At 38.4% G+C, this 16663-nt stretch overlaps 1 protein-coding gene across 2 annotated transcripts in view; it reads right to left on the bottom strand.

Annotated features, from left to right (window-relative positions):
- The window catches only part of ip6k1 (inositol hexakisphosphate kinase 1), a 23783-nt gene extending 7631 nt beyond the window's left edge, over window positions 1-16152 (bottom strand). Inside the window, exons 1-4 of one of the 2 annotated variants that reach the window (XM_086150093.1) lie at window positions 15951-16152; window positions 6644-6893; window positions 5619-5764; window positions 4441-4567 (exon numbers count right to left, since the gene is read on the bottom strand). In XM_086150093.1, coding sequence (XP_086006219.1) covers window positions 4441-4567; window positions 5619-5735 — 244 coding nt within the window. In that variant the 5' untranslated portion in view covers window positions 5736-5764; window positions 6644-6893; window positions 15951-16152. Of the gene's footprint in view, window positions 1-4440; window positions 4568-5618; window positions 5765-6643; window positions 6894-15748; window positions 15916-15950 lie in introns of those variants that run through there. The other variant, XM_086150094.1, reaches the window with a different exon arrangement.
- Between the last annotated feature and the right edge of the window lie 511 nt (window positions 16153-16663).

Genomic DNA, 16663 nt, shown 5'->3' on the forward strand with positions numbered 1-16663 from the left:
ACTTGAGATACGGCTGCTTTTGGGAGGAGGATGGAGTGACAAGTGACACCACCAACCGCTTCCAAAGTGAACTCCCATTTTGAAGCTTCCAGTTATATCAACATCTCACTTTGTTGAAACCAAAAACAACACTGACTGGATTAGAGATGAACTGGAGAGAGGTTGGATGGATGTGACAGACACTGAAATACACATTGACTTATTTTATTATTCAACAATTTCCCAGATAATCTATTCACTCTCAATAATTGACCATGCATGAAGATGGCATGAAGAACTTCAAATTTTAGCCATGGATATTTACTGAAGTAATAACTCAGGTGATAAGCAGGGCCATTTTTCTGCACTTTGTACATTCAAAGATCAGCCTGGTTTCTCTTTCCAGAGAGGAATAAGGACATTTGAAGGGGAGAAACTCATCTTTCATCTCTGCAGCTAGTGGCTGACAGGCAGAGTGAAACTCAATTGTCACTGGAGTGAATAAGCTGAACTTGAGAAAGTATTTCTTTGCCCGTGGCTGCTTACTTTCGGAGTGATAGTATAATCCATATTGAGGACGTTATTTGGACATTTTGTCTGAAGAGTTGGGCAGCTGAATCTTAGTGGCACGGAGCAGCAGTGTGCTAGCGATTGATCAATTCAATGTTACAACTTTAACGAGACAGCTTAGGTTGGATCTGTTTGGAGACTAAACATGAATTTTCTAAGATTCAATTGAAAATATTTTTGGATTAAATTATGAGATTGAATGGATTGACAAGGTTTTATTTCAGCATTAAATGGATATTTTTAGCTGTATAAACAGTGGAGCATCTCATCTCATCAAAAGCAACAGTGAACATCCTCCCTTTTGTCCGATTTAAATTTTGCCGTTTGCCTGCTCATTGCTGCCAAATCAACTGCACACAACCGAGCATAAAGGTCAACTCTCCTTCTTGCTGAATGTCTTCACCAGCTTCGCACCCACAAAAAAGGAGAAATTTAATTTGATAATATCAAAGTTTCTGGGTGAAGCAACCTTGAAAAATTCTAAGTGGTATCCCTTGGCAGTCGTCTGCCTGTTTTTATTTCATATGCAAGATAATGGTAGTAGGCAGAGATCCAGAGCTAAAGATAGTCCCCACCAAACCACTGTTGTCATGACATGGAGATTCACAAGACAAAGTTTTCAGCAAATAAAGGGGAAAAACAACTACGAGAGTCTAATGTGTTGGGCCACTATGAACACTAATGATACATTCCACAATTATCTGCAACCCTACAGATGGGGTGTGTGAATGTTTAGCCAAGATACAATGTAAACAGCATAACATTGGCACTTGGATAAAGTTAAGCAATGATCAAGCTTTCTTTGTGTATTTCTTTGGCTGCACGCTGAGGCTTCTTTAAAGGGCAAGATCCAGGAGCTCTGTCTACGGATCACTGATTGTTTGGCACAAAAGATGGTGCATCCAACTGACTTTAACTGGCATGGATAATCATTTACTTCTGGTTTGATAGTTCTTTTACTGAATTCAGCAGTATTTTGCTACAGGAAACTGGCATCAGCACACATCTTCAATAGCGGAATGGAATGAATCGTGCCATTAGTTGTCCATCCTTTGAAATGCCCAATAAATCCAGCAGGACAGTGGCGATGTCAATTCAGCATGCATCACTGCATGTGTGACATGCATGCACACACGCGTGCCCCTACACACCTTATATAAAGTCTATCCAAGCGCCAAAGGGACCCGAGTGGCAGCACTGTGTGTTTGTAGGTTAAAACTATTCCTTTTTTACAATCCTCTCTGATTGCTCTCATCAGACTTTGTCATATATAACTCTGCATCTCTGAGCAGAACCTCCACATCCTTTGTGTGCAAAACTGTGGAACTACCGTATTGATCATGTAAAGAAAAAAAATATTCATGTCGGTTGTATAAATATGACAATTTTATGTAATACTGTATTTTTTTCTGCGTAAACGCCACACATTGTCATTAATTGCAAAGAGACAGTGTGTAACAATAATAATAATAATGATGATAATGATAATGTGTTTTATTTGAAGCTGTCTTTCTTGGCACTTGAGGAAACTATACAGACATGCGCATACAAAGAGTACACGTTAATTACTGGAAGAGTTACCAGTGAGCAGCGGCAGCAAGTTGCGCTGACATTTACTCACCGCAAGTGAAGCATAGGTATGACAGGAAAAAGTCTACGTCTATAAAAGTAAGAAAGCATTTAAGCCTATGATCTGTTTATGCTCTGAAATCAACATCTACAGTGTTGATCTGGGACACAGCTCATGTCTCATAGCATATTTCCAGACAGATCTTTTTCATAGCAGACATTTTGACGTCAAAGAGGGATTAAACAAATGTAAGTGATGACGACTGAATTCCATTTCAGGTGTTTCAGTCAGGGCCACAGTGCTGTCAGAACAATCATTAATGTCATTTATAACAGCAATGCTTTGCCAGGTTTGACAAGAATTGATGTCTGCTGTAAACTACATGTCTTTCTCTGTCATCTATTACATGCCTTCCGTCTCCATCACTATGCTGACTTTTATTGTGTATTCAGGTCTGTTACTAAAGCAAAAGCAAGTGGAAATAGTTAGATGTCTGTGTTGGATGATGAAGGGCAGAGCAGTTAAATAAACTACTTCACTTCCATTAAACATCTTTATTTCCTTACATCCCCTCTATGTCTATGTCTGTCATCCAAGTTTGTTAAGAATTGTCTGAAGTATAGTCTGCCAATATAACAGACCTGAACTCCTTCAAACAGAGGAAAAGTTCAAGTTTGACGGCATCATCTAGTTATGCATCAGATTGTAATGTCGACAAAATACTGGAGAGACAATGCTGCACAGCGATGTGTGATGAGGCTATCAAACAGTGAAAGTAGTTGGAAAAATGAAAACTGCAAATTTCCCGTCTTTTCATTAACTTATTTCTTTACTGATACACTATTACAGTTCAAGCTGGATACTTTAAAGGTATAGCCAATGCATATATCTAATGGTAAGGAAGCTGTATTATATTGCAATTTTTGAATAGATGTTTCTGCTATTGGAAATTAAGTAAATATCATCTTAAATATAAGTTTGTAGTGATGAGAATTGACTTGTGCCTCATCTCAACTTAGTATGCTGCTTAGTAGGAATTAGCACGACCATGGAAAAGCAGCTCTATCATCAACAAGTGCTGGAACAGAGTAGCAAAAATCCACAGTGGAGCGTGACCATTTCTGTGTGAAATTCTGTGCTGAATATGCCCCTATTATCTCCTCAGTGGACTGATGGTCTTCCCAAGAGATAAATTTGCTACCCTGTGCACATTTCTGGAATTGCCGGTACGCTCTATGGTTGACATTACATTTAGACTTTAACCTTGAGGGCAAGAATAGTTTGGGTCACAGTTGTAAGTTACATAGTCAGTAGGCATCCTTGCGGTGTAAAAACCTTGCATTGTTCTAAGTTTTTGCTAGTTGTCAAACTACTCACTAAAGGATGAATAAAAGCATATTTTATTCTACACTTTGTTTTGGCACCACACCATTGGAAACTGGCAAATATATTAACATATATTACAATCTGAGATACTATATTGGGAGACAGCATAATGGCGCTGTGGTTAGCACTGTTGCTTCACAGCAAGAAGGTTGCCAGTTTGAATCCTTGAATCTAAACAAAAAACCAGGCAGAAACTACCAAAATGACAACATTTTTAGTTATCAAACTACCGTATTTGCAGGCGACATGGCCCGGGTGACTTTCTGCTCTACTCTCATGAAATCAACACAGAGCAGCAGATAATCCCCTATTTATTTCTTGCTAATTTTGTGGACTCAGACACTGAAGGATGACAAATTGTTGCTCAACACACTGCTTCCATAGGTAGCATGTACAGTCCAAAGATAGTTATGTCCAGCTGTCTCGCATCCTCCTTAACTTTGTGCGTCATGTAAATTCAAAGTTCATACTCAGCGATCGACTTGTAAGAGATTCTGCACTTTTACCCCGAGAGCCAAAAAAGGCTACTCAACATGTTTCTGCTGACAACAGTTATGCCATATGTTTCATGAGATAAAAGGAAAAGTTAAAAGTGCATTTAAAAGTACGGCTCAAAATGGAAGTAAAAGCAGTATTAGAGGTTTTTGGTGAAATTTATAAACCACTCTCTTAGCTGATGCAGTACTGCAGCGATGTGTGGATTCTCCATGGCACAAGTTTATAATATGCAGTTGTGCAAGAATGTATGCTTACCACATGATGTGTACATTTACTGTCACAATAACAACGAGAAACGCAGACGGACTTGACTGCACGGACGGTACTCAATTACCCACCCTTGGTTGGTGGAAAATAGGTTGACCAAAACTGCTTAACAGTGCATCAGAACTAGTCCGCGAGTAAGACTCCAGCATCTATTGTTGAGTTCTGCTGACCTTTATACTCCGGAGTGAACTCCTTCATCTCTGGAGGCAAGGATTCATAGAAGCGCTGCTCTCTGCTTATCAAAGGCTTACACACCGTGTGGTCATCATAACGCATCATACTGGTGTGACCGCCCACCTGCAAACACAGATAGAGAACGATAAAAAAATACAACAAATGTGTCTAAAGATACCATAATAAACACAATATAATGAGTCCTCCATATTCATATCTCAACAGCTTTACATCGTGAGTCATAGTCACATAAATGGGAGCAACAACAGAGAGTTGACCTGAAAAGGAGGATATGGTAATAAGTTTTCAAATGTTCCAGCTGGGATCTCCCATTAATAGGTTGAAAGAGGTGTACTATATTGCACAGATATAGAACCATGCATCCAAGGTAAGGATATTTCTTCATAGAAATATGTAGTAAACATCTCACCACAAGAGAGAACTGAAAGTCAAAGTGTAACAGCCAAAACCTGGTGGCTTCCAAGAACAACATGCCAAGTAGTCTTTTAAGTCCTAACTGGATCCTGAAGAGTAATATGATCTTATTTTAGGGTTGTGGCATCAAATTGCTCAAAAAAGTCATACAAAGATGGACATCCAAAATGAATTGTTTTTGCCATTATATGATTTTGGTTATAACTTCAGATATCATTGTTGGAACTCTTACTCTGTAATAGTCTCATCCAAAACCTGTGAATTACCCTCTGTAAAGAGAGTTCATTGTTCTCAGGCAAAGTATTCATCCTTAAAGTTGACCCTCTTCTCCACTTTGACAGTTTCTCCCCCTGTCTTAGGATTCTGTTGGAGACAGGAATCCCCCGGATGGACTGAAATCTATCCAATCAATCACAGGCTGAATGTGATTTGTTGGAACACCAGCGGCACGTAAAATTTACCAAGATTATTATAGCGATGGCTTTGAGGTCAAAGGTCTGAATCCCAGTGGTCTATTTGCAATTAATATATTCATGTCATGCCACAAGGGGGTAATATTGTCACATTTAATATTCCTTTCCATCTTCTCTTCTACACCTCTGCATTTCCTAATTGTGTTGCCAAAAGTAGATCCATGGAGGTTAGAGTAAGATATAACTTGATGTGTCAATGTAAAGTTAACACAGGGGTACCCCACAAGTGGGTTTCCTGCTGTACTGCATACATCATTCCTATTCACCTGGTGTATGAAGGGCTCCAATGGAACACCTCCTGCCCGTGATCGAAGTGTAGCCCCTCCCCCTGGCCCTGTCCCCTGTAGCTTGCTGTCCATGTTGTTGGTGTGAGGGAGGCACATGGCTCCTGGTGGACGCACCGTGCCTCCTCCTGCAAAGAGGAGAATTTAACAAAAACAAGTTTACAGAGCAAATCAATAATACTGCTTTAAAACAGGGTTGAGCACTGATAACAATGTCAGAGACCCAGGCTTATTGTCATGGTTGTCTGATCAAAACAGAAACTGTAAGGATTGAGCTCCATTACATGAGAGTCTTGGAATAAACGATGATGACTATGTTCATCAGCCTCTGGGTTTTTCTTTTAGTGTTCCCTAGCTCGAGAAATCCTTCGTCAGTTTGTACAAGCTTGTGCTCTACTCTACTCCCGTTGGAACGATGTGCCCCACAGTCAGTCTCCCCAAACTTAAGAAGAGCCGAAATACTAAAACAAAGGCAAAAAGTGGCAAAACAGTCCTGATACCATCCACCAGTGAAAAAATTGCAGAGGAGAACAATCTGATAAGATTACAAGAGAGTAAAAATGTTTTGATGATGGACTGAATAGTAGTGTTAAAATAATAATTACAATCAAATATTTATAATTTAGAATGAGTAAACTAGTAACCCTGGCAACTTTTTTTGTATTCTGAAGTTTTCGGGATCATGGAAAATCATTGACTTTTTAACGTGATACGTTGATTATGGTTTAATGGACATGATAGATAGAATGAATGCACTGAGACAGGGACCAATTTTATCAATTACTTGAATAAATAGTTTGGGACCATTTAAAAAAAATGAAAATTAAATTTCCCTTAATTTTGAAAAGAGGGCAACAACACATCCCAGGGGAAAGAGATTGTTGTTCATTGCCATCAAATCTTGACTTTAAGCAAGGAAAAAACTTTTGATGTGAACTTCAACAAATTGACTGGACGGAGCCGCAGCGAAATCGGTCACTGCAGCATCGCCATGGACTTGATCTTACCCGGAGCATGGGCTCTCGTGTGCAGTGATGGGGAGGGGGGGGCACAGGGCACCACAGGCTGCTGGGAGCGCACGCCGGCCCCAGGGGGAGGCGGCGCCAGACCGGAAAACCACCTTGCAAATCCTCCAATCAGATTGCTCAAATCCACCACTGGTTATGCTGAGGTCCAATCAGTATCAGGGATGGGGGCAGGGCAGACTTCGATAGCAGGCAGAAGAAGCACGGTGAATGCGGGCAGCGTTACCACTTCCTGTACAGAGGAAATGACATGATATGATGATCTTTGTTATGGAAATTCATTACTGCAATCATCCACAACAGAGCAAATGTAAGGAAAAAGTCATTAAATCAACAAACACAGAAAGTCCACCTCTGTCTTTAAAACCATTCATACTATATATTCAACACCAATACCTGGGAATGTTGAAATTCACCTTTGAATTGACAAGTAAAAATATTAGAATGTGTTCCCTTTTCCTGAAAAATTGGTGTACAATCATGAAGCTCGTTATGAACGTCACATTTGATATATATATTTACATATGTATTCATATATAGAAATGACCAAGCTAAGATATACTTGGTGAGAAGAGGCCACTTCCAAATCGAAATTGCCTTAAAATTGGTTAAAATGTGCATGGATTTAATTTTTTTTTCTTAACTATTGTGCACTTGACATGCAATGATATGAACATAGTGGAGGGTACTACATGATGAGAACTCAAGGTCAGGTTAATACACGTCATTGAAACATCAGTTTCAACCAAGCAATCCTTTTTTTCACCAATGTGACACTGGGCAAAAAACTAATTTCTTTCCTCATTCAGTAAAAGGCTCAAGATTCAAAAATGTGAGAAATATGAATGTGTATTTGAACTAGATAAAGTACACGCTTGCTATTATTTGTATTAGAGTTCAAGTAGTCGGGTAACCAAATGAAATATTGTTGGGGGCAACTGTTTTGTCTTCTGTTGTGGGTTAACAAAGACAGAACACGACAGTCTTCCATGGCTTACATCTGGTTTTGCCCTCAGGTAGACCTAATAAGTCAAATTAGCGGAGTCAAAATGGAAAATTATGCAGGTTTGGGGTATTTAAAAAAGGCATTATACTATAGCTGCATTCCATTTTCTATCTGATCGCAATGGAATGTTGCACTGAATACTGATGCTTTGTATTCAGGTTTTTATATAGTAATTTATGGTCATGATGAGTTAAACATATTTTCAAAAATCTTCACACCTTTTCCTTCCAAGAATATGAGATTAACTACAGTATCGTTCCAGTGAGCCATAGACTGTCAAATACTGAGCCAATACTGATATTTAAAATCAAAATTCATTACTCTTCAGAACAAAAAAGTAAATTGGCAATAATTCTTTCGGCTCTTCACCATACTTTTTAAAAAGGCCCAAATACTGTCAGACAAATATGCGGACAAAACCATTAGGATAATGGTTTCGGTGCAACTTTTAAATATTGGGTTTTAACAATAGCTAAATGTTGTTTAACTTACTTTCCAATTTCAACCAGCAATAGGTAATTTTGGTGTAGTCTTCATAATTAAGATACACAGACTTACATCAATTTTGATCAATATGACTATGAACTGGGTAGACTTTTGTGAAACTCAAAATGTAGAAGCATTTAAACAAGTGCTGAGACCCTTCTGCCACGCAAATAACTGAACGCACAAGACACTGCCATTCCCCTTTGTCGCTTTGGTGAAGAATTTGGGATAGCTAGACTTTTCAAGTAACCCCTTCTTTAACAGATACTACAACCCATGTCAAGGTATTAAGAATCCTAAATCAAGAAGGAAAAAAACGGTATCAAAATATCTGTTGCATAATGTATGTAAAATTTATGCTGAAAATTTAAATTATTAGCTTAATTTTCATCACATTCAATTGTCAGACATTGGGTTCATGTTCATGAATCCCATTTTTTTTCTTTCCCCTATGCCTCTTCTTAAAACTCCCTTGACAGTCTGCTGTCTATATTTTTAATCCCATCAAGCTCCTCAGTGCAACCCAACAATAACTCATCCCCTGCCTGAGGAGACAACAAAAGGGAAACAAGGAAGAGCCAAAGACAATAAGAACTGAAAGAGAACAGAAGCCAAATGATGCCATAGCCTGAGTGTGTGTTTCACAATAAAGTCAATATTAGGCAGGAGAGAAGGCAGGAGACCACTTAACAAAATTCTGCTTCCTAATCACATCAGCTTGTGGTCTCTATGGGCAAAGTATATAAAAACATCGCATTCACCATGATTATAGTATTTACTAAATTGTGAAAGAAAATCTGGTGATAGACTCCCCATAATGATCGCTGAAGGAAGGATGTTACAAATCTGGTGGGCTACTTGACAAAAGGCATCTCTGCCAGGTCCAGACATACTGGTATATTTGAGAAATTGGTGAGTAGAACAATATTTGTTAAGATAGCATAAAATCATAACATAGTCTGCCTCTAAGGGAATTACATTTGTACAAGGTATGATACAAACTGTCATTTGATCCTTGACTCCAGGGAGGAATACCTTCCTGAATAATCCTGCAAGTGTTGGGAAATAAAAAATAATATTAATATGTGTGCCCTAAGCAGTGTGTGATAAGAGAAAATAGGCACAGCAAAGCAATGCAGCATGTCTTCGCTTACTGATATTTATAGATGAATAAACATTACAACTCCTTTAAACCCAAGCCAAGTTTCTGCATACTATCACTGTCGAGGCTTATTCAACGTTCATCTGCATTTTAAGCCGACTTATACCTCACAACTATTCTGCTATATTCATGCAGGAAATGCAGGTATTTGATAAGAATCTTTATATGAACACTTATTTCTGAACTAACAACACCCCAATATGACTTCAATGCAATTCCCTTCTCTGCCATTTGATAAAAGAAGTCAACTTGACTACCATCTCAGCAGCTGAACCTGCTGCATGGGGGTCATGGAGATCTGTGTCTTCACTGAATTCATGGCACGCACACAAGTCAAGCACACCTCTCATTTCAACATACATTGATTATCTCCCTGTTCTTGAGCCAAACCCCAATACTTAATATTTTGAAAATCCATGTTAGAGCCTATCTCCTCCAACTGGTCACATAATATTGGAAAATGTTAAGAAGTGAATCAAGTGCTGAGAAGTCCATGGTTAGACTGAGAGTCACATTTATCATGTAATGAGTTCAACATGATATGGGAGAATGATGAGCAAAGCTGAAACTCTTTCTCCTGCCAGCATTAAGTGAAACACAACTTTATGTGGGAATCGGGCTATGGCGCCAGCCCGAGTAATGTGCTTTTGCTTTTACAGTGCTCCAAACTGATAATGGTGGAGTCTGTCCCTGCAAACAAACAAATACACAATCTTAAATCGGCCTCGGGTGTCCTGTCTAGTATGGTTAATGACCTGAGTTGCCAGCCAATCAGCTTATAAGATCTGTGTGACAATAACTTACATCACTGACCATCTCTTGGACAAAGCTATGAGGTCAGTGCAGCTCTGCATCATTGACAGACTGATTAAGCAGCTATTTCTGACTGTGTGAGTACAACCTCCTGTCCTTCAGTAAGTTAGTGATAGAGCCAATTAAGGACTTCCAGGAATAACTTAAGTAATGAGTTTGTTGTTTGGCAACACCATTGCTTTGTTTTTTAAGCCTTATCTACCTTCACTGTGTTCTTCTTGTGATGACTGACGCATTGCAACTGCAAAATATCATTGCACATCATTTTTTTTAAATGGCCCAGGATCAACACAATGCAACTTAGCAGAGTCTGCAGATACTACAAACAGCTGAAAAATCAATACATTACAAAAAAGATTACAAATGTTAGTGGTGGTTCAGAGAACACTAGTAGGTCAATTTTATGTCCACTGGAAATACTTATTGTAATGCCTTCTAATTTGAACACTTTTTTTTATCTGTTAGCAAGTTTTTGCACTGTTTTCAAAATGCTGTCCATGTTTTTCCAGTAATGAAGATTCATTCATTCATTAGATACACCACTTATCCAGGGGAAATCAATGACAATCAATGGAAAAGAGGGAGGGTACACCTTGGACCAATTATCCACGTGGATACAAACAACCATTGATTCTCTCCTAAAGACAATTTAGGTATTCCAATCTGGAAAACCTGAAATGAACTCGTGCACAGAAAGCCCTCAGTCATCCCTTTGACTTGAACTTGTAAGTTCATCCTGAGAGGCAACAACATAAATCACTGGTCGGTTTTCTAATCAACTGAACAAAATAAGGAGAGTTTTTCTTGGACAGTAACAGTCAAACACCAGGCTTCATACCCTCAACATCATGTGTACTAATTACTGAATATTTGTGTACATCAAGGTGTATTTTTCGAAAACAAAATGAATTATGCATATTTGTATCTGTATTGTCCAAATCAGACTCTAACTTTCCTCTCAAGGCTTTAAAATGTACAAAGTAATAGCATTATCAGCCCCAAGACCCTCAGCACATGCATTCTTTACATAATGCTTTTGATATAAAATTGTGAACCAGCGATTGGGGTGTAACCCATTCAAATTTTAATAATGATCATGAAATGTCTGCTGATGGGTCTCATTCCTACAAGTATTCTTTGTAACCCATTGCCACATACTGGCAAAATCTAGAAGCCCTTACAGGAATTATTTCCTTGAATCGCAGCTAATTTATGAGACACCACTACCACTGGGTTGGGTCACAATATATAGTGATGTAAGGGCAAAATGATGTAATGGACCAGCTCTTATCTGAGTAGAGCAGCCACAATCGTACTGTCCTCTTCCCAGGACTTTGTCTAAAACCATCTCTTTTACCGTTACCAGATTCAGACAGAAAATATTGTGCCAAGCTTTTAAGATATGTGCATTATATGTCTGCCTATTTTTGTGTTAATATTAAATAATATTTGTACAGGACCATTCTTCTTCTTCTTCTTCTTTCGGCTTTTCCCGTCAGGGGTCGCCACAGCGAGTCAACTTTCTCCATCTAACCCTATTCTCTGTATCTTCCCGTCTCACACCAACTACCTTCATATCCTCTCTCACTACGTCCATGTACAGGACCATTATATCCCTTAAAATAAAAAGTTTTCAACTTGGTTAACATTACATTCAGCTACGCTTATATTGTGTTCTGTGATTTACTCTGATGCAAGACTATCCTCCATGAGAATCAGCGGTTCGGGATATGGTTGTCAGCGAGAAAAAAACAAGAAAAGCAGCCTTTCCACACCTCTTTGGCCATTTTGTCAGGAGGATCACTGTTCATTCATACTCCTAGATGGAAACCTGGGTGGCCATTGAGGAGTCTGAAGGAAGTTTCAACAGGGGAAGCACAGTGGAACATGCAATGATCAATGAGTGCCATATCAAGATGAAGCAAGGAGCGCAGAAAACCTCAGCTGTTATTAAAACTGATCTGCAAACATATATTCTGTGATAGGATGCGGTATGAAGCAGCAAGGAAGAAATACATCTCATCCTGCATCTGTGGCTATTGAACAGTAAAAGTGACTTGAAAAACTAAACAGACCAACCATTGGACTAAGTGACCCATTGTCGAAGTAAAATGCAAAATAAAGACAGATTCAACTGTGTGTCTCATCTTTCAAATGTTCACAAATGCACTGCATCATTGGATAGTCAAAAAACATGCATTCAACTGGTTACCACCCAAGACATACGATGCATAACCAGCTGTCTCTATTTTATATATATATAAAAAAGGAGCTTTCCTTTTGTCTGAAATACTGAGCGTTACAAATGTTATTATGTGCCACCATCTTCCTTTCGCAGTGTGCCAAAGAGATATCACTTTTTTCTGCTAGTATATGAGCAAATATTGAAATTTTCGTGTTGTGGAATCCTTCCTTGCCCCATTTAGAAGGTTTGAAGGTAAGCTATGGTAAGACAACAATAAGATGGGACATTACAACAGAAAAAAACAATGCTGAAAACAGGCATGGGAAATCAAAAGACAAGAGCGAAAAAGATGATACCATAGGATATAAGAGGTCTCTGGAAGCATGACACTATGGTAGACTATGGTTTGGAACTGGGGAAGTGGCAGATAGAGTGTAAGACATCTGACTGTCCCTCTTTTGCCTTGCAGGAGATAAACCTTAAACACATGTGTCAAGTCTCAAAAAACTACAAACTGGCTGGGAAAAACAAAAAAACATACACACAGCTGCTGCCCACATCCACTGACACATCTAAACATCAGCTGCTGGGAAGCACGCTAGCACAGGGATGCACGTTTTTTGCGTCCACAAACACAGATACACACACGCTTAACCGGAGGAACAATCTGTCCTATCAATAACCATCTAGGGGAGACAGCAGTTCAGATCTGTCAAAACATTGGCCAAAACAACACGTCCAATGGGGCTGGATGATGGCTACAGAATAATAATGCGAAAATATAACGTTTTTTAAAATAATTTGTTGCCAATAAAACTACTGAATTTTAGAAAAAAAATCCACACAGAGGTCTATCTGCCTTTTTCCTTGATGGAATCATAAGGAGATGTAATGCATCGAAGGGGCAGTTCACTCTCAAATAAAGGGCATATCTGTTTTTTATGTTATTTTTCTCATATTTGGGAGATGTTGACCATCTCTCAGTGAGTGAAAATTAAGAGAGCTTTTCACTTAAGACTTAACTGTCAGCAGTGTTATAAGGAAGAATTTTCCTTAATACTGATTTGGTCAAAAAAGTGTGTAGATAGATTATTTTTCATGGAAATAGACAGTTTAGATAATTTTGGCACCATGAGAACTCCATTCAGTCATATTGCATTTAAGTGGAGACAAGACCATTTCATACCTCTACAATTTAGCACCTCAGCAAAAATGTTAGATTGATCAAGAGAAATAGTACAGGGAGATATTTTGGAAAAATATATCTAGATTTTGATGTGACATTGTGTTATAAGTAATTACTCTGTTCATCTATTGCATAATTAGTAGTGGAGTCAATCCCTGTGACAAGAGGTGACTAGTTTTTACACCAACTTCTGAATAAGTGTACAGTCTAAATATATATTGTAGGTCATTAAATATAACATTTATTTCTTGAAGCTATTATTAAGTTTCTTCCATGTTTTAAAACTTTATATCCTCTCTGCATGACAAAGGTTAGAAAAAATATGGTAAAACTGCGCTAATGTTAGTTACTGCTGATGAAACTGAGATCAAACTGTGTTTACACTCAAAAATAATTAGAAGTCTAATAAGATAAGGTAAGAGATAATATACAACTTTATTGATCCTAAAATGGGGAAATTCAATTAATTACACATCCATATATCAATGGTATTGTTACTATATCATAAATTCAGCAAAAGACATTACATTGTTACCTCGATGGGAAGATGTATTTCTGTTTAGAAATAATGGAGACCCTATCTTTTATTGTCCATGAAAACCTAAGAATCATAAGAGCTCATGTGCCAATTAGACAAGCCATCTAAAAAACCACAACTTTCATATTTTGTCAGCTGAGCTGATTTTTCACATGTAATTTTGATCCAAAATCTGAGTAATCTGTGCAAAATTGATTTCTTCTTACTGGCACAATATGTAATTTTCTTTTCTAAAATCAGTGATGGCATCGATTTCAAAAAATTCATCTTGATTTGGTATAGAACATAGAGGCCAAATTAGGAGCGTAGCTTGTCGCCAGAAGCAAAGTGGTACAACAAATAGTAGCAGAACAAGAGGCTTGAAAGCACTGATAAAAACCCTGGGGTAGAAGTGCATTTGTCAGGGTCTGTATGGTTTAACAAAACAGCAGATGATTTTTTTGATCAAGAAGCAATGCATAATGTGTACTTACCTATGTATTTAGAATGCATTTATGTATTTTGGTTCTAGTTTTAACAGATGATTTTTTTTGATCAAGAAGTAATGCATAATGTGTACTTACCTATGTATTTAGAATGCATTTATGTATTTTGGTTCTATTTTTAGTATCCTTTAGTTTGCTTGATAAACAAAATTTCATTTTAAGAGCTGTTTGATGCATTTCATCCCATTGCCTACAAAATTCATTGTGTGTGTAGAAAAAGCCTTCATAAAACTTTGTAATGCCCCAGTTATGTGATAAAATAAAAGAAGAAAATACCTATAGTACCATGATACACTGTGAGTCCACCAGTGTTTGCATATCAACAGAATAGTAGGTATAATCATAGGTAGCCAGCTCTAAAGCAACTTTGTACTACCACATTGTATGATGATATGCCCTTGACACTCGAACATTAAGGTTTACGGTCATCTGTTTACAACTCGCTGTGTAATAAAGCTGTTAAGCAGTCATTAATACACAATCTATTGCGGTGCTTTCCCCACTGAAGGGCGACAGGTTGTTTTCGGATATTTAGCATTGTGATAAGGACTCACACCACTTACTCTGAGTGACATCTATGACAATATCAAACAGCAGGTTGGCCTCTGAACGGCAGCCTGTTTATTTGGTTATGGCGGCCGTGTATATATCACATCATACGGCGTTCAAGTATCAATCGTCTGACAGCGAGAAAAAAAAAAAACCAAAACCAACATAAACAGGTGCATGTTCCGAATCGCTCACGATTCAAGTGAAGAGACTAGATTAAACAGAATAACCCAGCCATAAAACAGTCACTGTCAACATGTTCAGTTATAATCATGCTGTTAACAGCGACGTGTCATGCACCGTTATTTCTACACCAAGCTACACCAAAAATACCCCTGCAAATAATCGCTTCACCGTTTTCACAGACTTGGTCACTGTAACTTTCGAGAGCACAACTTAATTTCCCGTTATGGTTATAACAACATGATAACCAGTCCTGGTTCCAGCGTTAGCCGGACTAAAATGCTATTTACATCCGTGTTGTGGATGACTGAAAACGTTAGCAGTGCAGCTAACGCTAGCCGGACCCAACAAAACACGTTTAGATACCGTTAAGTAGCCTATTCGCGTTAGCTGTCAAGACTGGCCAGCTTCTTGACCTTAGCTTGACAACAAGCTAGCTAGCTATGGTCGCGATGATAATTGAAAATTATTTGCAAAAGAAGGTTATGTCTCACATGATTTCACGTCCAGTCAGAGTAACAGTCTGCGTCTTCCTCTCTCAACTGCTGCTCTGTGTGCGACACACTGACGTTAGTTCGACACAACTACCGTTTAGGTAGCCTTGGAAGCTAACGCTAGCTAACCAGCTAATATAACGATTTGACGTTACGCAGTCTGTCCGGTTCGAGGCATCGAGCTGCCACAACAACAACAAACCTTCGAGGTAACCAGGTTGACACTGGGCTGACTTCAACGAAGAACCCGATAGATATGCTCGATCGACTGGATTACCGCATGGATGTCTGGACTGGGTACTCCAAACTCGTTAACGGAGGAAAAAAAATAACCAGAAGGCTAACGTCATTACAATGAAGCTAACGCAGACTGTTTAGCTTTTAAAGTTCATTTATATGACAGCAAGACTTTGGCGCCACCCACCGTCTGACTCCGTTAATGTGATAATTCACTTGAACGCATAGTAACGTAAACAATCATTGTTAAATTTAACTTGAAAAAAAATACAGTGTGCTTGAACTGGTCCCGATGACTGAAAATGATAGAGAGAAAATACTTATGGACCCAGAGCTCCTCTTTGTCACACATTCAATGTCATTTCACTGCGGATGTGTGTGAATATATTTTGTAAAATTTAATTTAAATACAGGAAGCTGTGATGTCACAAAGTTGAAGCATATTTTACATGATGTCACTGTAAATCTGTGAAAAGATGGCTATCACGCCCCGGATGGGTAAGTCGTTATGTTGCAATATAGGAAGTACAACTGTATGATGTGACAGGAGGATAACCTGTAAACTGGGAGGCTATCAGTTATATTATTATAAACTAGAAGTTGTGCAGATATAGATGAGATCATTCGATTTAAACATACCATTTTTCACCATGGGGGAAAAAGAGACAACTGGAGTTG

The sequence above is a fragment of the Fistularia commersonii genome, chromosome 7, assembly GCF_037954325.1.
Source record: "Fistularia commersonii isolate RoL2024-O1a breed Wild chromosome 7, RoL_Fcom_v1.0, whole genome shotgun sequence".
Lineage (NCBI taxonomy): Eukaryota > Metazoa > Chordata > Actinopteri > Syngnathiformes > Fistulariidae > Fistularia > Fistularia commersonii.